Raw genomic sequence first — 22,886 nt, 5'->3', positions numbered from 1 at the left:
TGGATGCAGGCAGTCTAGCTCCAAAGCCTCCATTCTTTGCCATTACACCATCTGTATAATGGATGAAGTGTTTGGCCTTAGAGAAAATTTAAAGTGTATACAGTCTTCTCTGCTGACTTGAATGATATGATTTTAAACATGTTATAGTGTGCTAGTGGAAACTATGGGAAACCTGTTCAGTACTAAACCCAGTCATTAACAGCCACTCTTGAAGCCAGGCTGTGTTTAGTCCTCCACCAGCAGGGAAGAAACAGATTTTGTTGAGAATACGTCAAAGTCACACAGCTAATAAACCTTGGGGCCATGTGCCTAGCACATGGTCTTCAATAAATATTTATTCAGCAAGGAAAAAATAAATGCATAACTAAAATGAAAAAGCAAGCAAGCAGGCAGGCAGGGCTGTGTATCCCAAAAGTTCATGCTCTAATCTCTGTACTGGTGGTTTTAAGTTGTGTGCCACAAAGACCTCAGGTAATATGAGGAGGGATAATGTGGAATAGCTACCTGCAAGATTGGAACTCCAGGCCTCCTGTCCCTGCTCCAACTGGAGCATCTCTGCTTCTATATGTGTTAGATATTGGAGGGCAGGTGTCAGCAAAAATAGTGGAGTAGGGAGCTCCAAGTATCTATCCCTCCACTGAAGAAAACATTAAGCTGGAAAAAACCTTCAGAATCAGGAATGTAATAAAAAAAGACTTGCGGGGCGCCTGGGTGGCACAGCGGTTAAGCGTCTGCCTTCGGCTCAGGGCGTGATCCTGGCATTGTGGGATCGAGCCCCACATCAGGCTCCTCTGCTATGAGCCTGCTTCTTCCTCTCCCACTTCCCCTGCTTGTGTTCCCTCTCTCTCTGGCTGTCTCTATCTCTGTCAAATAAATAAATAAAATCTTTAAAAAAAAAAAAAAAAGACTTGCAACCACCAGGGGAATGCTTAATGAAGCAGCAACTGCTAAATCTTAGTAAGAGCAGGTGGCATTTTTCTTACCCATCTACCATCCCCCATTCCCTAACTTGGCCAGTGGCCATGGTGATGATGACTCACATTCTTGGTAGTGCAGCTTGCTAATAATGCCAGATGGGCACATTCAAACTTTGTTATCAAAGAAATGTCTGGTGGTTCCCTAAGTGATTGGCTCAGAGGCTGCCTTTGTTTTGATCCTCTTGGAATTTTCTCAGGGATGGAATGGTCTTCTGGTCAGCATTTGTCAAAGGATTTAAAAGCATTATACTACTGACAGTCACCTGGGAAAGGGTTGGAGAATGGAACAAGGCAACTGACAGACCAAAAAGCTTGGGAAAGAGGAATCTGAAGGGGAAGATACCTGAAGGAATAAAGGCTTGGAAGGGCTCCCAGGTATGCCAGGGAGCCTGGAGGGCCATGTGCATGCTCAAGTCTGAATACATACTCAGAAAAAGCCTGAGGTGATCCTATGCTTATACCTCTGGTTGATCTTTGGGCTCCATGTAAAAGGAGGTAAAGGTTAAGACAGTTGTAGATGGTCTGGCTAAGCATTGAGGGCTCTAGTTGAGAAACAATCTGCAAGGCTGCAAATACCACAAAGTATTTTCTGTTTTGTTTTCTTTTTGGCTCCAGGGCATTTAAGGAAATATCTCTCAGGTCACTGCCAGATAATGGAAGGCATGAGCACACATAACAAGAAATGCACTGTGCAAAATCATTTGGAAAATTCACTAAGTGGATGATTGCAGCTCACAATAAGCAACAACAGCAAATCAGGGAAAGGGGGGAGAATATGATTTCTAAAAATATTTAAAATGCCTAATTTTCAACAAAAAATTAGGAGCATGCCAAGAAACAGGAAACCATGGCCTATTCACAGGAAAAAGAAAATAAATTGACAGAAACTGTCCTTGAGGAAACCCAGACATTAGTCTTACCAGACAGACTTTAAACAACTGTCCTAAACATGCTCAAAGAACTAAAGGAAACCAGAGGAATGATATCTCAACAAATAGAGACTACCAATCAATAATAAAAGGAACAAATGAAAATTCTGGAGCAGAAAAGTACAACAGCTAAAATGAAAAACTCACTAGAGGCGTTCAGGAAGATCTGACAAGCAAAGAATCAGTAACTTGGAGATAGCTCCATTAAAATTATCCAGTCTGAAGAGAAGAAAAAAATTAACAGAGCTGAAGGGACATGTGGGACATTAGCAGATGTACCAACATAGACGTTATGGGAATCTCAGAAAGGAGAGGAAAGAGAGAAAGAGGCAGAAAAAATATTTGAAGAAATAATGTCCCGAAAGTCCCTAATTTGATGAAAGACATGAATCTACACCTCCAAAAAGTTCAATGAACTCCAGTAAGATAAATTCAAAGGCATCCACACTGAGACTCATTGTAATCAAATTGTCAAAAGACAAAGACAGTCTTGAAAGCAGCTACAGAAAAGCAACTAGTCATGTACAAGGGATCCTCAATATAGTATCAGCTGATTTCTTATCAAAAACAATGGAGGCTAGAGGACAATGGGATGACATAGTTAAAGTACTGACGAAAAGAAAAGAAAAAAAAAAAACCCAACCAACAAGGCTATATCTGGAAAAAGTACCCTCCAAAATGAAAGAGAAATGAAGACATTCACAGATAAACAAGAGCTGAGGGATTTTATTGCTAGTTGGCCTGCTTTACAAGGTATTTTAAGGGAGTCTTTTAGGATGAAATGAAAGAACACCAGACAGTAACTCGAAACCATATAAAGAAATAACATCAGTAGAGGTAACTACATAGGCAAATATGAAAACCAGTATTATTGTATTTTTTGCTTTGTAATTCCTTTCTTTTCCTATATCACTTAAAATAAGAATGCATAGGGATGCCTGGGTGGCTCAGTTGGTTAAGCAGCTGCCTTTGGCTCAGGTCATGTTTCAGGGTCCTGGGATCGAGCCCATGTCAGGCTCCGTGCTCAGTGGAGAGTCTGCTTCTCCCTCTGCCCCTCCCCACCCCTGCTCGTGCTCATTCACTCTCGCTCTCTCTCAAATAAAATCTTTAAAAAATATATAAGATGAAATAAAAAATAAAAGATGAATGCATAAAACAATAATTATACATTTCTGTTAGGCACCAATGTGTAAAGATGTCATTTGTGACAAAAACAACACAGAGGTGTGTGGAGCTGGACAGGAGCAGACTTTTTGTATGCTATTCAAGTTAAGTTGGTATCAATTCAAACTACATTATTAGAACTTTGGGATGTTAATTGTAATCCCCAGGGTAATCACTTAGAAAGTAACTTGAAAAAAATAAATAAGCTTTTTAAAAAAGAACTTTAAAAATATTCAAAAAAGAAATGAAAGGAAATCAAAATGGTACACAAGATAAAAAATGAAAGAAGGATTTAGAGATTCTCAGGGTTATTCTGACAAAAGATGCAAGAATTGTCTTTCACTGGAATCTGACATGTAGCCTATGGGCAAAATGAGGCTCCTCTGAAGAGAAATTAGCCCACACAAGACTTTTAGCAAAAATGTAATATAAATGTGAAACATCATCTAAAAAATACACATGGCCCAGGAGCTTGATATGGTCTGAGCACCTTTCCCACTGTTGCTGCTGTGAAACTGATGCTTAGTGCCACATCGCTGCCCAAGATTTCCCTAAGTGTGATCAGCAAGACACTCATACCATGATGTTGATGGTTATAACACACACAATGGCTGCTGTGGTCAAATATGTTTGGAAATGCTGGGTTATGAGGAGTTCAAGAAATGTCTTTACTGGAGAATTCCTTGAAATCTGTAATATATCATGCATATACACTGAGTCCTCGGGAGGTGGTAAGAGCATGAATATATCCCCCAATTTTTTGTTCATGGGAAGAATCTATCATTTTGGAAACTGGAGCTTCAGGGAACATACTTTAGGAAATGGTGCAGGAAAGAGTTAAACATAATGTGGAGGTTTTCTATACCCCACATTCTCCATGATGGTAGATGGGGTGATGGTATAAATACACAGGGTTGCTGTGTAATAACCTGAGTGACATCCCTGGCCCAGAGTCCTCGCAAGCATGCAGATTGTATTATAAGATTTAAGGGCCAAGGAATAATTCAACAGACCTTTTTTTTCCTGTTTAATGTAACACAGGAGAACACAAACTTTGAAGCTAGATAGACCCAGACTCAAATCCTTGTTTATTCCATCACTAATCATGGACTTTAATAAGTTCTATAAAACACCCTCATAACAACATCTAAATTAGTGCTACTGAATGACAGGGGATAATAACCTAGACAAGCTGACATACGGAACTGACCATCACAGTCTACTCTTGTCAACTTAGCACCCGTACAGATCTTAAACCATACTTAATCTCCAAGTAAAGACAATAAAGTCATACTTCCACAAGATACAATTATTTCATACACGGCCAGAAATATGCTAATCCATTCCCCAGAAGAGGATTCAGATCCTGGGGTGATATTCACTCTTCTCCTTTGATATCCTATAACTTAAATACTGTGATATAAAGTTAAATATTACTAATACATCCTATGTTAGAGGATAAGACAATAAGACCTCAAAAAACTTGTATAAGCTGTCTGAGGTCATCTGTAAAATGGGCTTATAATACCTGTGCAGGGTTATTTGCTCATTTATTCAGCAATCATTTGTATTAATCAATACAAACTATGTAGTGTACAGTATTAAACTGACACATCTTTGCCCCTGACTAGCACATAAGGCAATGACATGAGGTCTACCAAGAGTTTGCCACATGGCCTAGAACAGAGTAATGCTTGAGAAACCTCAGTTGACTTCCCCTTCCTCCTGGAATGGGGCAGCCATAGCCCTCAGAATAACCAGTGGTAACTTGTGTCTCTTCACTCTACCCAAAGGGACCAATCATCCTGCCGTAGAAAGTCCAGAAAACTTCTTTTGAAAAAAACCACCATGCCAGAGAGATAGAGAAGATAGAGATATTTCCACATTTCTGTGGATGTGTGCGGTGCTTTGTCTTCAAGGACAATACAGTAAGATGACTCAGTGGTTCCTCTTAAACCCCAGTATCCATAGCAACCAGACATTCTAAGGCTTTGGTTAAAAAAAAAAAAAAACCCACAACAAAACCAGGATCATCAACTCAACTGTGAGCAGACACTTAGCAAATTAAAATCGAGTTTTGTAAACTGAAGTAATTGAATATTCACAACCATTAACATTTTCCAGAGAATTAAGTCTTAAGTAAACACAATACATTCAAGAGCTTCACATAGTGTTATATTATAGTGGTTTTTTTATAATAGAGGTCACAGAAGAATCACAAAATTCACTTTTCTAGAAATGGCAACTGCTTAATCATGGCAATACCAGAAGGCAGTTTACCCATTGTTTCTTGCAAAATTGATTTTTCCCATCTCCATCTTTTCATTTCTAGGCACCAGGGCATAAGGAGTCAAATATTTCCCAGTTTAAAATGATTTGCTTTCTACCACTTTCTTTCTATAAACAACAAAACACATTATGGACCTTCTAACCCTTCTGTGCATTTTCTCAGGCATTTTCAATATAAGATCAAGACCAAGACATAAAGATGAATACAAATTTAGAAAGACTGTATTTCATAAACCAAAGAAAATAAATATACAATTGACCCAATTCTATTCTTTGAAGTTGAAATTGTGTACATGTCCAAGAGAAAAACAATTCACCAACCACATTTGCCAAGCTTCATGGTTATCAGAACTGTGGGGAGGGAAGAAAATGAACAAGATGAGACATTCCAAGCGCAGGTCATTTAGTAATAAGTGAGAGGTGAATGAGGGACAGAAAAACAAATTAAAAAAAAAAAAAAAGGTGGAAGCCACAAGCTTGCACACCACATATACATAACTCTTATCACTCTGACCACACACAAACACTCTGAGGTTTCCCAGAATTTGTCCTGGTGTGCTTCTTAGTAAAAAATGAATCATAGGAGAGACTCCTTCCTACCAAAAAAATTACTTGTTCATTCAACAAACACCTACTGAGTGTCCACCATGTACCAGGCACTCAGTCACAGCTGTGAAACAGACAGACACAGTCTCTACTGGTCCAGGAGCTTTCAGACCAGTAGGGAACACGTGAAGGCTGGAGAGATTACCTGGGTCAAAGGCAGCCAGGAGGTCACTTTAGCAGGCAATTCCGGGATAGTGTGGCATCTTGGGCTGTGACAGCACCAGGAGGGACACCTAACTTGGACTTGGGCTTCCTTGAACATGGACTGCTCCAAGTTGAGACCTAAAAAATAAGGTGTTTGATAACAGCAGCACTAAGAGCACTGAGGGTAGGGGCAAGGTCCCAAGTGAAAGGGAAGAACATGTGTGAAGACCTGGGGCAAGAATGACCACAGAATGTTGAAATTATTAAAGAGAGTTCAGTTTAGCTGGGGTTCAGGACCCTGTCTCTTTCTCTCACCAGGTAAGATAGGATTGTGGTTATGATTTTAAGGCTAACACCAGCATAGGCTCACATCCCATAGATGGTGGGAGGGGGGAATGGAGGGAGGGCACAGTGGTGCTAAGAGTCATGCTCTAAACAGCCATGCCTTGACAGGACCACTAACCCATATGCATTATAACCATGTCAATTTGTTCTAGTCTAAAAGATCCTCTGAGAGGACCTGCTGATAGGTTTGAGCCTTTCCAAACAAATTTTCTATTTTAAATATACTAGGCAGGCAGAATGGAACACTCAAGGGATGGGTGCTGGAAACTGGACCGTGGGGAAAGAGCACTGTCCAGGGGCTCAGAAAGACTGGTTCTACATACAGGTGCAGGCCCCTGTGCATTGTCGGATGACGTGCACACCACTCACTCAGTTCTTCAAACATGTAGAGGCTTCTTTATGCACCATAAACTAGGGGCTAGCAGCAGCAGGATAAGATAAAGTCCTCACCTGCAGGGAACTCAGAATCTACATGGGGAGGCAAGCAAATATGCAGAAGATTATGCCACTTTGTGATCAATGCAATACTAAAAAGGAGTACAGAAAGCCATGGGAGTCCACAGAAGGGACCTGAACCCAGGGAGGGGCAAAGGTAGCCTGCCTAGAGATGACGATGCTGGAGTCAAGCCCCATAGGAGGAGAACTTGAGTGAAGAAGCAGGGAAAGGGCATTCCTGGCAGATGCAGCTGTAGGTGCAAAGGTACAGAGCAGTGGCAAATTCAGACAGCAGCAGATATTTCAGTGTGGCAAGTGCATAGAATGAGGATGGGAATGGGAGGAAGAGGAGTTTCCAGAGTAACTGAGTGCCAGGCCATGAAGAATTTTGCATGTCGTGTTAAAGTATTTGTTTGAGGTGAGGGAGGAGAAAGAGTCCAAGACAACTCCTGGGCCATGACCTGGATGACTAGAAGAATAAGGTCTCATTAACCAACATAGAAAAGCAGATTGAATGGGGAGCAAAGAACAACTGGGTCATATTGAGTGTAAGGTGCCTGTTGGAAATCCAAGTAAAATACTACTGGAAACAGATACACACACACACACACACACACACACACACACACACCCTGGGCATTCTATAGGTCAGGACTGGAGAGAGATCTGGAAGTTATCTGCATATAGGAGATCATGCACAGTGAGAGTATATACAGTGGGAAAAAAAGAGACTCAAGAACAGAGTTCAAAAAAAAAAAAAAACACTTAAATGGCAGATAGAGGAAATGGAGCCAACCAAGGAGACAGAGAATGAACAAGTCGAGATGTTGGAGGGAAACCAGGACAGAGTAGAGCCCTGGGAATCAAGGAGGAGGTGAATTTCAAGAAGGCTGGAGGGATTACCTTGGTCAAAGGCAGCCAGGAGGTCAAGTATGATACGGAATCACCCTTCCCGTTGCATAGACCAGTTTGGAGGCTGCTAGTGAATTTGGCCAAAGTGGCTTCTGTGGGATGGTGAGTAGACGCCGAGTAGCAGTGGCTGATGAACGAACGTGAGGTGACACGCGGAAGCCACAATGAGCACACACAGGTCTTCCAGGAAGCAAGGCTGGAAGAAAGAGAGAGACAGGTCTGTAGATGGGGGAAAATCCTGAGTCAAGAGATATTTGGGGAAGGAAAGTTGGGAGGACTGAAAAAGCAGATGGATTGATCTCAGCTGCACATTGTTAAACGGCCCACAAACCTCAGTGACTTATTAACACGGTCTCCCAGACAGCCAGCAGCAGCCTGGTCTGAATGTCACAAAGAGACACTGGCAACGGGGAAACCGTGTTGAAGAGAGAAGAATCTAGCAGCCTGAGAAGAAAAATAAGTAGGAGACCGAAGACATTTGTTCTTTGTCGCATACCTTTCTCCCCTCTCTGATTTTCAGCTCATCTCTTTCCTGTAGGACCTTGAGGTTTTTCTCTCTCTCCACCTACTTGGACTCTCTTCAACACCTGACAGGCTTCACACTCATTTCCTTTGTTATGATTAGACCGAAAAAGTGGGCTCTTCAAGGGTGATGAAATGCCCCAGCATTAACACACTGAAATCTCACAGAAGTCACTAGAAACCGGAGATGATCCCATGTGAAAGTCCAAGCATGAGGGAGAAAATTGAAGGGTGAGGGAAGGCAGAGTGGAGAAGGAGGGGAGAAAGAGGAGGAGGGTGAGAAGAGAGGACAGGGAATGGAAAATGAGAAGTTATTTCAAACTTGAGGGGGGAAGCATAGGTGAGGCTAGAATAAAGGGAGGAAAGGAAGGGGGGAGGCAAGGAGAGGGAATAGGTCAGGTTAAACTAGGAAAGCACATGAATTGAAACAGTGTGTACAAGAAATGTAGTTTTAAGGGTGCCTGGATGGCTCAGTTAAGCATCTTGCTCTTGGTTTTGGCTCAGGTCATGGTCTCAGGGTTGTGAGATGGAGCCCCGGGTTGGGCTCCACACTCAGTGGGGAGTCTGCTGGAGATTCTCTCCCTCTGCTCCTCCCCCATGCACTTGTGTGCACAGTTTTATTCTACGCAGGTATTTTCTGCTCATTTACTCAACAAACATGTACTGACCAGCCACTCTGGGCCGGGCACTGTGTTTGGTGCTGTGAGCGGTACTCTGCCCGCCCCGAGCTGCAAGCAGCTGTTCACAAAGATGGGCGGTAAATTCCACGGCAGGGGCCGGCATAAGACCCCAGGAGAAGAACTCACCGATCCCGGGGTGGGGGGGGGCACAAGAGTTCCCTGAGAAGCCATCTGTTCTCTGAGCTGAGGGGTCAGTAGGAGGTAGCAGCCAGAGTGTGAGCTTGGAGATAACAGCCAGGCAGAGGGAGGGCACAGGGCAGTCACGAGGTCAGCATGAGGACTGCCTGCAGATGGGACGCACAACAGATTAGCACGGAAAGTAAACAGGGACCTAATGAAACAGGTTAGGAATTGGGACTTAAGTTAAGCCTGGAAGGCTTTTAAACACAGGAAAATCTTAACTACCTTTACCTTTTAAAAAGATCATTCCATTCTGAAGGGGGCGGGGAACACCTGCAGGCAACTACTGAACTTGGTTAATGATAAGGATGCACAAATTATTTAGGAGGAAGTACACTGAGGTCTGTGATTTACTTGGAAATGCATGATGAAAAAGAAGCCTGGTGGGTAAGTAGAAGGCTGGAAGGCTGGCTAGATGTGGGACAATGAAAATAAAGTGAAATGGAAATGGTAAAATCGAAGTGGTGGGGATGGGGGGGGCTCAATGTAAAATTCTCTTGACTTTCCTTATGTTTGAAAATTTGCATAATGAAATAGAGGGAAATGAGATCATTCTGGCTGCTTGGAGAATGTTTTGGAAAGGGGCCTGAGAGCCAGTGAGGACGTGATTGCAGTAATTGAGGCAAGAGGTGGTCATAGCCCAGAAACTGGGGAGAAACAGGGAGAGAGAGAATGTGAATTCAAGAGCTATCTAGGAAGTGACGACCACGGTTTGGTGATGGAATGGCTGTGGCGGGAAGGCAGGCTAGGGATAAACAACAAACCTGGCCACAGACTAATGAAGAGTTGAGCAAAGATGGCCAATAGATTTCAGGGTGAAAAGGACTCATAAGACCCACGAAGAACTCTGAAACCAGTGTGCCCTTCAATGGGCCTCTGACTTCAGATTCTCACCAGGAGGCTCCTGGCACGAATTCTTTGCCTACTTCGTCTGCTCCGGAACTCAGTGGGCCGTAGCACTGCGGCCCCTCTAAGCAGGGGGGCGAGTCCGAGAAAGACTACTTCCCTGTGGGGGCTGGGCTGCTCCTGGCCAGCCCCGCTGTCCCCCGCCCCCTCCCCAAGCCCTCTCCAAGCACCGCTGTGGCTCTGCTCTTGTCAATTTAAGTGTTCTGTTTTCTCAGGACGAAATTGTTAGCGGGTGGCAGCTTCAAATGGCTTCTTCATCCACAGCCAGCTTTAATTCATCAGCTTTCAGTGACAAAACAGATTTCTCCGGAAGACTCAATCACAATAAAGCAAAAATGAGGTTTCCTCCAGGGCTGCAAACCCCCTCTTTGCTGGGGCAGATGTTGGCCTGATGGTTCCGGGAGAGGCAGCCTCCGGAATCCCTCCCTCCCCAGCACCTGCACGGACTGTAATTTCAGCTCATTTCCTGCAAGCCTTGTCCTAGAGTCTGTTAACGAGCCCCTCCTTGCCCTTCCTCCCTCCATGTGAAGGACGTTTAGCAGAGAACCTGTTTACCATTTCCATAATTACTTCTGTGCTTCAACGTTGGAGTCTTGTCCCGGGCACGCCCACAGCCTTGGGAGGCTTCAAGCCTCGTGTTTGTGAGGACTCGAACAGGGCTGGTCTGTCTGCTCTTCCTGCCCAGGGGATGCCCGTGAAGAGAGACCCATGTCCCAGAAATGCAGTTACCGTTTGGTATCCGACCCGAAAAGGGGGACTCCTAACTTTGCTTGAGGACATGGGAAGCTGGGGTGCCTGGGTGGCTCAGTTGGTTAAGTGTCTGCTTTCAGCTCAGGTCATGATCCCAGGGTCTTGGGATCGAGTCCGGAGTCGGGCTTCCTGCTCCCGGAGCAGGGAGTTGGCTTCTCCCTTTGCCCCTCCTCCCACTCATTCTCTCAATCTCTCTCTCAAATAAATCTTAAAAAAAAAAAAAAAAAAAGGACATGGGAGGTCGGGCCAGTAATCCTCACTGTTCCCAAATACAGCTAGACACATGCCTCCTAACACACCACCTGATTCTGGCATATGACTCTGCAAAACAGACCTCACTGAGACCCGGCCGGCATCTACCCCTTCAGTCTTGGAGGGAGCTCGCTCAGCTGGTCCTTCTGCATCAGACATGCAGCTCTGCCCCTCCCCCAGCTGAGCCTCAGGCTCCCCACAGCTAACTTGGGGAGGGAGTTCAGGCTCGGGTCATTTCTAGGGGCGAGGCAGGCCATGCAGGGAAGGGGCCAGCCCAGCGCCGGGGTCCTTCGTGGCGCTCACACACCGTGGTGGTTACCACGGTGCGGAGAGCTCCGTTTATCGGCGTGCTGACTCACGTCCGCACAGCAGCCACGTAGCCGAGCAACCTGGAGTGGGCTTTGTTTGCTGCAAGTATAAAAGTTACTGTTCTAATTTCCTAGGTATTGGTAATACTTCAGTCCCTTGGGCTGCTTGTCCCTTGCAGAGGGGACATGTTTTAGGAAACAAGCTTCTTTTCCGGCGTTTTCATCACCGTTGGGCCTCTCCCAAGAGTCCTGCTCGAGCCTCCCAGCCTCTCCTGCTTGAGAAGGACGTTCTTGGGAATGTGATCACTACCGTGGACACTTGCAGAATACTTCACAGGACAAGAGTCTCTGCAGGCTCAGGGAGGCTGTGTTGTGGGCTGTGGGGGAGACTTTTTTGGCTTTGTTGGTTTGGGCTTTGGTCATGCATTTAAATTCTTGGGTCTCCAAGGCCCTGCTTTATCTCTGGGTCACTGTGTTTGTTCCGCAGCATGAACCTTAGCTCCTGTGTGCTGACAGAGGTCTCTGTCACTCAGGCCACCATGGTGGTGATGCATCCCTGGGGTCTGCGCTGACAAAGGGGCAGGTGGAGGGCCCAGAGACAAAGCTTCACAGAATAAAGGAAAAGAATTAAAGCCAAAAGACTTACTCTGGGCCAGGCACGACGCCAAGTCCTTTCTGTGAATTTTCTCTTTCATCTCTTTCCCCAGCTACCCCTGTTATGAAACAGCCCTTTATACAGATAGGCAAGCTTACAGAGAGAGTTGGCCACGTTCTCCAGGGCATCCAGCTGGCCAGGAGCAGAACCAAGAGCAGAAGTCAGTAGCTGACCAGAGCCCAGGATCCTACCCACCACCCATCTCTTCTTCTCTGAGAAAGTGAAAGCCTCGAGGTCCAGCCACAGGAGGCCCCTCCGCCTCGAGGAGGCGGATGCCAGCTAACAGTTGCCACCTGGAGCTCTGCGGGTGCCACCTGGAGCTCTGTGCCCACACCTGGGCTGCGGGGAAGCACAGGGGGCGATAAATGGGCAAGACGGCAGCCTCCCATCTCCGGAAGTGGGAGGGAGCAGCTCCTGCTTTGAAAGTAAGTATGAAGAAAGCGCTGGAAGGGGCAGCATCTTCCCTCTCTTCCCCTGTTACACTGGCTTCTTTAAAGACACTGGATGGCCGCAGCTGTGCCTGACACCGGAGTGGGGGCAGCTGCAGATGTGGACTTGAGGGTGGGCTTGGAAGGTGGGGCCGGGATCCCCATCCCCAACATGCGTGCCGCTCTAAACTCAGGTGAGGCCAGGGGTGTTCAGTTTCACCGTGATGGGCCACAGGCCTTCCTGCAAGGCCCAGGGGACTGTGGGAGCCAGGGGCTCCTAGGTGGGTGAGGGCTGAGGGAGCCCTGTTTCCCAAAGCTTGGGCACTTGAGACAGGGTGCTCTTCTGCTTTTCTTCTTTTAGTCTCTCGTTCTCCTCCCTCATGTTACCAGTACTACCCAGAACAGAGTTGGAAACACAGTGCTCAACAAACACCAGGGGGAAAGACAGCCTCCTCGCTCCTGTGCTGAGCAGCGGGCTTTGGGTGTGCAAGGCTGGCACAGCTGATCTGCGTGGGCACGTTCCCGCTGGGCTCTGGGTCCCCGGGCTCCTGCTCAGGAGGGTTACAGATGGGTGGGGGTGGGTAGAAGCAGAGCTACTGCTCCCGGAGGGAGGACTCCACTGGAGGGAATGGGTGGGGACCAGCTGCTTGGGGCGGGGGTGTAAGGATNGGGGGGGGGGGGGGGGGAGGCTGCAGTCAGGGCTGGCCGTCGATGGTGTAAGGATTGCACCTGTCACACCACCCAGTCCCACCATGCCCTCTGCATCCTGTAGAATCTGGTTACTGAGCAGATCAGTCACTCGTCCAGGATCAAAGCTCTGAATTCCCAGCCCATATGTCACGGGGTTGGAAAGTCTGCCTCCTGGGGAGTGCCTGTCCCATCTATCACATAAACAGGTGGGTCTCTGGTCTGCAGTCAGCCATGAAGCGGTGGTGGCAGCTCCTGCTAGGGCTGTGGACAGTCATGCCGCCCATCTGGGCTGGGGACGAGCTGCTCAATGTCTGCATGAACACCAAACACCACAAGCGAGAGCCTGGCCCAGAAGACAAGCTCTACGAGGAGGTACAGACCTGGACGTTGCCTGGGGGTGGGAGTGAGGCTGCTTTGGCAAATCAGGGAAGGGACATAAATGCCACAATCGTTTCTGAACCACCATCAACCTTGACTCATGTGGTTCCTTCCATGGCGTTTGGGCCAAGGCCACTGGAGGGACACTGTGGCCTTTTGAGGTCATAACTGTTGAGTGCTTCAAAGCTCTCATCTCTGAGCTGCCCGGCCACTTGGGGAACAGGGGCAGATGGTGATCCCAGGGTCCAGCACTGGTTCAGTATAGGTCCTCCTTCTCTAGCCTTCCTACCAATAGGCACTGGGGACCCTCTAGGACTTAGGCGACCCCCCCCCCACCCCAAGCCCTAAAGGCAATTGACAGGGGCAGGGAGGAGTTGTGGAGCGGGCCTTTCTCTGTGAGCTCTTCTCAATGCTCCACATTCCCCTGGGTCTCTTGGGGTTTCTCTGCTGCCCGTTGGGACCTGAGGCCCTGGAAGTCCTGTTTCTAGAGGACTGCCGCAGCCTGTCGCAGGGAGATCAGTGTGTGGGTGCCCTTTGCCTGGGAAGTTTGACACATTCTCAGCATTTCTTCTATATGGCTGCTGCTGGCCTGAAGGCATCCCACTTGTACAGGTCCTCCTCAGTCTCCTGCATCTTAGCCAACCCACTGCCTTTCCCTCCTTCATTGGCCTTCAGTGCATCCCCTGGCAAGACAACGCCTGCTGCACGGCCAGCACCAGCTGGGAAGCCCACCTGGATGCGTCCCTGCTCTACACCTTCAGCTTGCTCCACTGCGGGGTGATGATGCCGGGCTGCGAGAAGCACTTCCTCCAGGCCATCTGCTTCTACGAGTGCTCCCCAAACCTGGGGCCTTGGATCCAGAAGGTCCGCAGGCTGGGCCGGGGAGGCAGGAGGCATGTCCGTGCAGTGCCCTGTGACTAAGAGCCTTAGCTCTGCAACGCTAGCAGGAGCAAGGCCATGCTGTCCCCTACAGACAAGAGCAGAGTCAGAGGCTGGGTTGGGAAAAAACAGGATAGAAAGCCACACCTGGCCCTGGAGAACAGCATGGGGAGGAAGAGAGGAGAGCTGTAGGTTGAGGGACTGTTTGAATCCCATCTTCTGGGTGTAGGAAGCTGTGAGCCTGGGCCAAACAATTGAGCCTCTTAGCCTCCTTGTTCTCCTTGGTAAAGCAATGCTTACGGACTCTGTAAGAGAATCTAGTCAGAGAGTACCTGGCACAAGTACCCTGATCACTACCAATCATCTTCAAATGATTGCTATCAGCATTCTTGTCTCCTGCCATGCCTATACCCAGATGGACTCGAGTGGGCCAGGAGAGCGGATTCTGGATGCGCCCCTGTGCCAGGAGGACTGTGAGCAGTGGTGGGAAGACTGCCGTACATCTTACACTTGCAAATCCAACTGGCATGGCGACTGGAACCGGAGTGGAGGTGAGTGGTGCTTGGCAGGGCCCCCACCTGACTCCCCTAGGGCAAAGGATGGGGAGGTGAGGGTGAGGGAGGGTCATGGGAGGTAAGGGTGTGCCTTCATCCCCCCTACAGGGAAGAACCGCTGCCCTGCAAGGGCCATCTGCCACCCTTTCCCCCATTACTTCCCCACCCCGGCTGACCTGTGTGAGAAGATTTGGAACCACTCCTTCAAGGCGAGCCCTGAGCCCCGGAACAGCGGGCAGTGCCTGCAGAAGTGGTTTGAGCCTGCTCAGGGCAACCCCAATGTGGCTGTGGCCCGCCGCTTTGCCAGCATGGCCCCGTCCTGGGAACGCTCCTACACGCTCATGGCCTTCTCTCTGCTCCTGTCATTCCTATCCCAAAAGGCCCTTCTTCTCCCACCCACATTCCTGTGCTCCCTCAGCTACGGGTCAGCCGGGCCACAGCAGTCTTCTTTCTTGGGTCCTTCCTTGAATGGAGCAGCACCGGCTGGGGGGCTAGAGGGACATTGAGGCTGCAGGAGCTGGCATCAGAGCCGTGAACATTTAGTTTTAAGTGCCCCCCCCAGCTCTGTTCTGCCTTCCTCTGCCTGGAAGGCAGCCAGGGGCTGAGAGCACCAACGTGACTTGCCCCCCTTCTGCCTTTAAGGCTGGTGGGACTCCAATGTGGGACTCAAGGCCCTTCTCATCCAGTGCGTGCCCACCTGCTTCCGTGGCAGAGCTGGTGGTCAAAGCCCTGGCCTCCCTTCCCACAATGGTGCCTCCAATAAAAGAGCAGTTGACTTTTCCCCTCCGTGTGACCCACTTTGTCCTAGCTCTATGGTCAGGAAGTCAAGCTGCGCAAAGAGGGAGCCAGTCCGCCTGCCACACTGAAGTCTCAAAGTTGGTTGCTATTTATAACAATTGGCTTCTTCACATGTGCCAGGACCTCTCGTTACATCCTCACAACACCGCCTGGTGGGAAGACTTTCAATGCCACCTTTTTCCCCCCCCAATAAGTGGTATGCCATACAGAACACCCAAAGCCAGGGTAAGGACCACCCAGAGCCATGAGTTTTATTTTGGATACCAAGATTGAAGCCCCTCAACTGCTCTAGGCATTTCTTGTTCTCCTTCCCTTTTTTTTTTTTTTTTTTTTTTTAGTTTTTTTTTTTTTATTTGAGAGAGAGGGGACAAGCAGTGGGGAAAAGGAGACAGAGAGGCAGGCTCCCTGCTGAGCAGGGAGCCCAATGTGGGACTTGATCCCAGGACTCTGGGATCATGACCCAAGCAAGACAAAGGCAGACACTTAACCACCTGAGCCACCTAGGTGTCCCATTTCCTGTTCTTTTAACCCCAGATTCACAACACACAGCTCTGGAATCTTGGAAGCCAGAGCTCTAATCCGGTTTTACCACTTTCTAGATGACTTTTGGCAACTCCATTGACCTTCATTAAAGACTATCTGTGCTTCCCTCTCCCCTGAGAGGAATGACAGAGTTGGACTCCATGATTTCAATTCACAAAAAGGAAAAAGCCAATGCCATTGTTTGTTGGGATCTAGTCTGTGCTTCTCAGGCAGTGCCACACCCTAAGGAACAAGACCGAAGTCAGAACTGAACTCGAGAGGGGGCACTGGGGCAGCCTTCACGTCCCTGCAGTAAGTGGACTGGGAGCCAACTCACACACTCAGAACCTTCTGGAGCCTGAAGCCTAGCAGCTTCTCAGCATAGATGGTGCCTTCCCTACAACCTTTTCTTCGACAAAGAGGGTTTCAAATACATCAGCACCTGAGGTAGTTTGCTGTTCTGACAATTACTCATTCTCTCCAGACATCAGCAAGCCTTGCTCATCAATCAAACTCCATCTCCATTGCTCCCACGCTTGCCCTGAATGTGCTCCTTCACTGAACAGACTGTCACAGGAAGGGCACTGGAGTTCTAAGACCAGTGAGGGCAGTCCTCCTGAGTGAGGTGCTCAGAGTCTGGGGTAGGAGACCAACACTAGCAGTGGAGACAAAGCTGGGAGTCTGCGAGAACAAGGACTGGGCTGGGGGTCCTCACAAAGGGGGTGATGCCTGAGCACACAGAAGAAAGGTCTCTTCATTAAGCACAGAAAAAAAAATGCTAAACGAAAACCGGCCAGTGCCTAAAACACGAACTATCTGAAACAGGAGCTTTACCTGTTCTTAAGTGAATCAATAAATTGTGGCTTCAAAAATACATATGGGTAAAACTTCTTGAGAATCAAGGACTTGAGGGGTGCCTGGGTGGCTCAGCCATTAAGCATCTGCCTTTGGCTCAGGGCGTGATCCGNACACGAACTATCTGAAACAGGAGCTTTACCTGTTCTTAAGTGAATCAATAAATTGTGGCTTCAAAAATACATATGGGTAAAACTTCTTGAGAATTAAGGACTTGAGGGGTGCCTGGGTGGCTCAGCCATTAAGCATCTGCCTTTGGCTCAGGGCGTGATCCGGGCGTTCTGGGATCAAGCCCCGCATCAGGCTCCTCCACTGGGAGCCTGCTTCTTCCTCTCCCACTCCCCCTGCTTGAGTTCCCTCTCTCCCTGGCTGTCTCTATCTCTGTCAAATAAATAAATAAAATATTTAAAAAAAAAAAGTACTTGAATGAAGTGTCTGACGATATGTGTGTGCTAATAAAGCTGAGAGTTTAACGACTTTTAAAAAAGTGTTTTAGGTGAAAATATAAAAATAAATAAAGTAAGGTTAAAATTGAGATAGCTGGAACAAGACCAGTTCTGGGGGCCCTAATGACTGCCACTGTTTATTGATCATTTACTCTGTGCTGGGGCTCTGCTAAGCCCCTAACACGCATTAGCAGATCTGATCCTTCCAAAAGCTTTGAGAGTCACTTTTACCCATCTTTCAAGTTAAGACAGACATATAGGGGTTTGAAACCAGGTAGGTCTGACCCACAATCCCAGCTCATGAGGCTTACACAGAACACCCTGTCACGTGGGACTGGGGCAAATGTAGGAAGTGAAGGGAGAGTGGGCAGGTTATGGTCAGGAAAAAGTGACTAAGCTTTCTCCCCGTATGTGGCTAGAGGAGTGATGGTTTTCGGGAGTGGAATAAAATTGTTAAATTTGCAGTTAAATCATTTGTTTTAAGCAGAGAGATCCATCCATGTGGCTATAACACATGTTCAAAGGACCTCTAACACAGAACCACAGAGCCCCAGCCAGTCAGCCCCTTGGTTCCATAGGTACCCACTTTGAACCATTTCTGGATTTAGCTATGAAAAAGTTACAAAAGGTGGCTTATCTTTTCTGCCACACAGACTAACTTTTTGCTCTCTGTTCTGTTTCTTAATCTTCCAATCTTTTTAATTTTGGAAATCCACTTTTAATTTCCAGGAGATTTTTTTTTTTAATTCCCTTGTTCTTCACAACCTGCTCTTTTTGGTTTTATGGATGTTATATCTTCTCAAATCTCACTGAGAACCTAATTAGAAGTTTTTAAAGTCTTTTTTTCCCTAGTGTCTGAATGACCTATTTCCTCCAAGGGCAATCTGTTCTCTTTATCTTCATCTTCCCCTGTGTGCTGCTAGTTTTCTCTGTGTCTGGTGACCTCGGCTGTGTATCCACATTTAAGGATGACGAGCTGGGTTGATTTTTCTAGCTAGCAGGTATATGTGTCCTGGGGTCGTATCTGGGGCTCTTTCCCTTGACTAGCAAAGCTAATGGGGAGTTCTGGGTATATAAAGGAAGGCTTTATTGGCTAGAAGACTGCTCCTGAGTGTGGAAGTAAATGAGAACAAGCAAAAGCTATCTGGTCAGAGGTCACTGTAACAAGAGAGTCAGCCACCATCACTTCAGTTTTGACAGAGACTCAAAATCAGGTGGAGAGAGAAAGCTTTAAAGTGGAAAGCTTCAGGTATGCCCTAATTGAGGCTGTTGGCATGGGGAAGCCGTAGGCAGGCTAACTAGAAGAGGGACATCCTATGTGATTGGTTAGAAATGTGTATTTGGCTTTCTCTGGTTGTCCTCAGTCAGAAGCAGGGATAAATACTAGGGAAGCTGTCACTCATTAATGAAGTCCTGGGTGTTTGGGGCCAATTGTTAAAGGGTAATTGTTTGGTTTCCTGAGCTGTTGTTAAAATAGTGGTCTAACCTCCTGTAAATCTGATTTAGATAGCAGGTTGGCTTTCTGGGCTGACTACTGCAGATAATGGATTAAAACTATTTTTATAGGGGCGCCTGGGCAGCTCAGTCGTTAAGCGTCTGCCTTCGGCTCAGGGCGTGATCCTGGCATTATGGGATCGAGCCCCACATCAGGCTCCTCCGCTATGAGCCTGCTTCTTCCTCTCCCACTCCCCCTGCCTGTGTTCCCTCTCTCTCTAGCTGTCTCTCTGTCAAATAAATAAATAAATAAAAATAAATTAAAACGATCTTTAAAGAAAAAAAAGTTATTTTCCCTAGCTAGATTGTACCAGGCAGGTCTTGGGTAGAGGACATTCCTTCTACTGGATGCAACCCAATCAATTTTCTGCTATGGGAACATCAAATCCTGTTCAAGTCCTTTCTCAGAGAATGCTGGGAATCTCTAGGTAGCAGGTGAAAAACAAAAACATGTATGCTTCCCTTGCTTTAAGATTCCTTTCTGAATAACTTTCCTCAGTAAGACCTCATATCAAAGTGGGAAAGTCACTGCAGCCTGACATGCATGCAATGGGATCTTGTTCCCAGACCCACATCTGCTGCCAGAAAAAGGAATGCTGAGTGCCCAACCCTTCCACTCCTCCTCCACCATGTCCCTGCCCACTCCTTTTCCCACCGCATCCCCACTGACCCCCTCAACAATGACTACTTCCTAGGTATTTCCCATTGTCTTATTGTTTTGGGGGGGGGAAGGGGATGGAACATACAGATGTGGAGATGATTCTGGTGTCCAAGGCAGTTGTCTTTCACACTGGATCACATTCTCCAGCTCCAAACCTTGAGACAAGCTTGAGTGTCCAGTGTCTTCTTGCATCTCAGAGGGGCAGTATCCCTGCCAACAAAACCAATCACTTGTTTTCATTGTCCGTCTTTCCTTCTGTGATGTGATGGTGACTGACATCCTTGTAAATTTGTCTTTGCTTGTACCCATTTGGTTGGTCTTCATTTACTCTCACAGATAAAATAATGAGTGAGGCAAACCTGATTCCCGTCCTCAGGGTACTTACATAGTAAAGAAGAATACAATAAAAATATGAGTAAACAATAATAAATAAATAAATAAATAAATAAATAAAATGAGACAATTGTTTGGAAGGAACCATACAAGTGACACAAAGAGGATTGGGGGAGGTGGCTAATTTGGATGAGAGAGATATTTTATTTTATTTTTTTTTCAAGATTTTATTTATTTATTTGACAGAGATAGACAGCCAGCGAGAGAGGGAACACAAGCAGGGGGAGTGGGAGAGGAAGAAGCAGGCTCATAGCAGAGGAGCCTGATGTGGGGTTCGATCCCATAATGCCAGGATCACACCCGGAGCCAAAGGCAGACGCTTAATGACTGTGCCACCCAGGCGCCCCAAGAGAGATATTTTAAAGGAGGAGGAAACTTAAGGAACGTTTTGAGGACTGAGGGGCATGTTTGTAGGATAAACGAAAAGGGTTACTGGAGGTAAAGTTAAAAGAGAGCTGAAGAGTTGAGGGAATGAGTTCAAGGAGGTGTGGGTGATCCATGGCATAAACACAAAGATTGACCTTGGCGAGGAGGTGGGACACTTTTTTCATTGAGACAGAAGGAGAAGGGAGAAAATATGAAAAGGTGATTTCAAATTAAAATGCTTCAAATATAAACCACTGACAAATTAACATTAAGACTTTGCCATCTGCTGGGAGTTTAGACATCCAGCACTGGGCTAGTGGGAGAGTTCTGGCCAAAGCATCGAGCCTGGGCAGCTGCTCCTCATAACCAGCTTTCCAAATTCACAGACCAGGCAGTTTGTCTATCTTAGCCATATGGTTAGTGTGGATTTTCCAGAGAATTAATATCTACCCCAGGGTGAGGTTAAAAAAACTGAAACAGGATTATTTTCAGGGTCAGGACATTTTATGAAGAGTGCCTAAGAGCTGGTGCCAGCAATGGAAAATCAAAAAATTTAAATTCATCCTGGCCTTTTCTGTATCTGCAGAGACAGGGGCTATATTCCTGATCCCAGAACAGCCTCTAATTGTGAAGCTGCTGGTCTCAGGTCCTTTGATTCCTGCTTCACAGAGGAAAAATCTAGAACTTAACAGGCTCTGATTACTTCAAATCAAAAGTGAGCTTTGGAAGGAAGGAGTAGTTTTCCCTGGAGTGGATCCTGGCACCTTAGCAGAGAGCCCCAAAAAGCCAGATTGTAGATGGGAACAATGAGGAAGGGCTTATTTCTCACCAATGGCTAGGTTTAGAGTTTATCCTCCATGGACATAAGCCAAACATGGTTTTTTGTTTTGTTTTGTTTTTTTGGTTTTTTTTGCCCTCCAAGAGCATCAAAATAGCCATAACAAGACATTAAATAATATATGTTTCTATGTTTTCATTTTTAAGTAAGATGTATAACATCAGCCAGTTCTTAACCCATTTCCTAGTCTTGGTCCCTCCAGGGAGATTCAGAGGTGGGGTGGAAATGTTTGTCTTGCACATAACTTAAATTTTAAAAGTAACTGACAAATTGATGGTGTGTGAAAGTGGTGAGTGAGATGGAAATTTAGTTAAATATTTTCATAATTTTGGTGAGAAGAACTTTCTCAAGCCAAGAGCTACAATGTATAGGATTAATAGTTACTATTATTTTTAAAGGGCACAATAGAAACGAAAGGGAAAGGGATTTTTAAAAACATTGTAAACAAAGGTAAAAGACAAATGGAAACTAGAGGGAAATATCTACAACACACACACATACACACACACACACACACACACATAGATGTTAATATTTTTAATACAAGAGTTTTTAGAAATCAATATGGAGCGCCTGGGTGGCTGAGTTGGTTAAGCCACCAACTCTTGATTTTGGCTCAGGTTGTGATCTTAGGGTCGTGAGGTAGGGTACCACACTCATCACAGAGTCTGCTTGAAATCCTCTCCCTCTACCCCTCCCCCCAGCTCATGCACTCTCTCTCTCTCTCTCAAATAAGTAAATAAATCTTTTTTAAAAATTGATGCAAAATATGGCCATTCCAATTGAAATATGGGCAAATGATTTGTATAAGTAATTCATTTAAAATAAAATCTAAACTTACTTTGACCTTACAGTTTCTAAAGATCTGCCACTGCCTACTTATCTGACCTCAGCTCCTAAGACTTTGTTCTCTAGTCACATGGGATTTCTTCTAGTTCTCAAATAGTCTTAACTCCTTCCTGCCTCAGAATAGATGCACTTGCTGTTTCTTATTCCTCTGATGTTTTTGCCCCTATCTTTGCATACCTAGGTCTTTCTCATAATTGGGTATTACTTCAAATATCACATCTTCAGAGAAGCCTTCTGCAATTACCCAGTATATACTCCATCACATCATATTTTTTTTATAGCTTGTATCACCATCTGAAATTGTGTGTGTGTGTGTGTGTGCTTTCCTTCTCCCACTCCCATTTGAAGGAAAGCTCTCTGCAAAAAGAACCCCCTATCTCTTATTTGTTGCAGTATCTCTAGCATATAGAATTTCCTGGTTCATAGCAGGAGCTAAAATGACTAAACAAATTAATGAAGAAAAATAAGAACACATGACCAATTAACATGAACAAAGGTTTGATTCCATAGGTAATCAAAGAAATGCAAATTAAAACAATAAGAATTTTTTAAAACCAATTATATTGACAATAATTAAAAAGCATATCAAACTGTCTATTGGTGGGAATGTAAACTGGTTGACATTTTAATAAGGATAAATTGGCAAAATGCATTAAAATTTAAATTTTCAAATCTTTTTTT

At 46.1% G+C, this 22,886-nt stretch overlaps 1 protein-coding gene across 1 annotated transcript; it reads left to right on the top strand.

Annotated features, from left to right (window-relative positions):
* The first annotated feature begins 12,315 nt into the window (after positions 1-12,315).
* Positions 12,316-15,489, top strand: IZUMO1R (IZUMO1 receptor, JUNO). Its single transcript, XM_002930414.3, has 5 exons — positions 12,316-12,479; positions 13,398-13,544; positions 14,226-14,414; positions 14,845-14,980; positions 15,092-15,489. Exons 1-5 carry the CDS (start codon positions 12,420-12,422, stop codon positions 15,487-15,489), a joined length of 930 nt encoding a protein of 309 aa, XP_002930460.2. The 5' UTR covers positions 12,316-12,419.
* Positions 15,490-22,886: the final 7,397 nt, after the last annotated feature.

The sequence above is a fragment of the Ailuropoda melanoleuca genome, chromosome 8, assembly GCF_002007445.2.
Source record: "Ailuropoda melanoleuca isolate Jingjing chromosome 8, ASM200744v2, whole genome shotgun sequence".
Lineage (NCBI taxonomy): Eukaryota > Metazoa > Chordata > Mammalia > Carnivora > Ursidae > Ailuropoda > Ailuropoda melanoleuca.
Note: the sequence above shows the minus strand (reverse complement) of the source record. Positions and strands in the feature narration are given on the sequence as shown.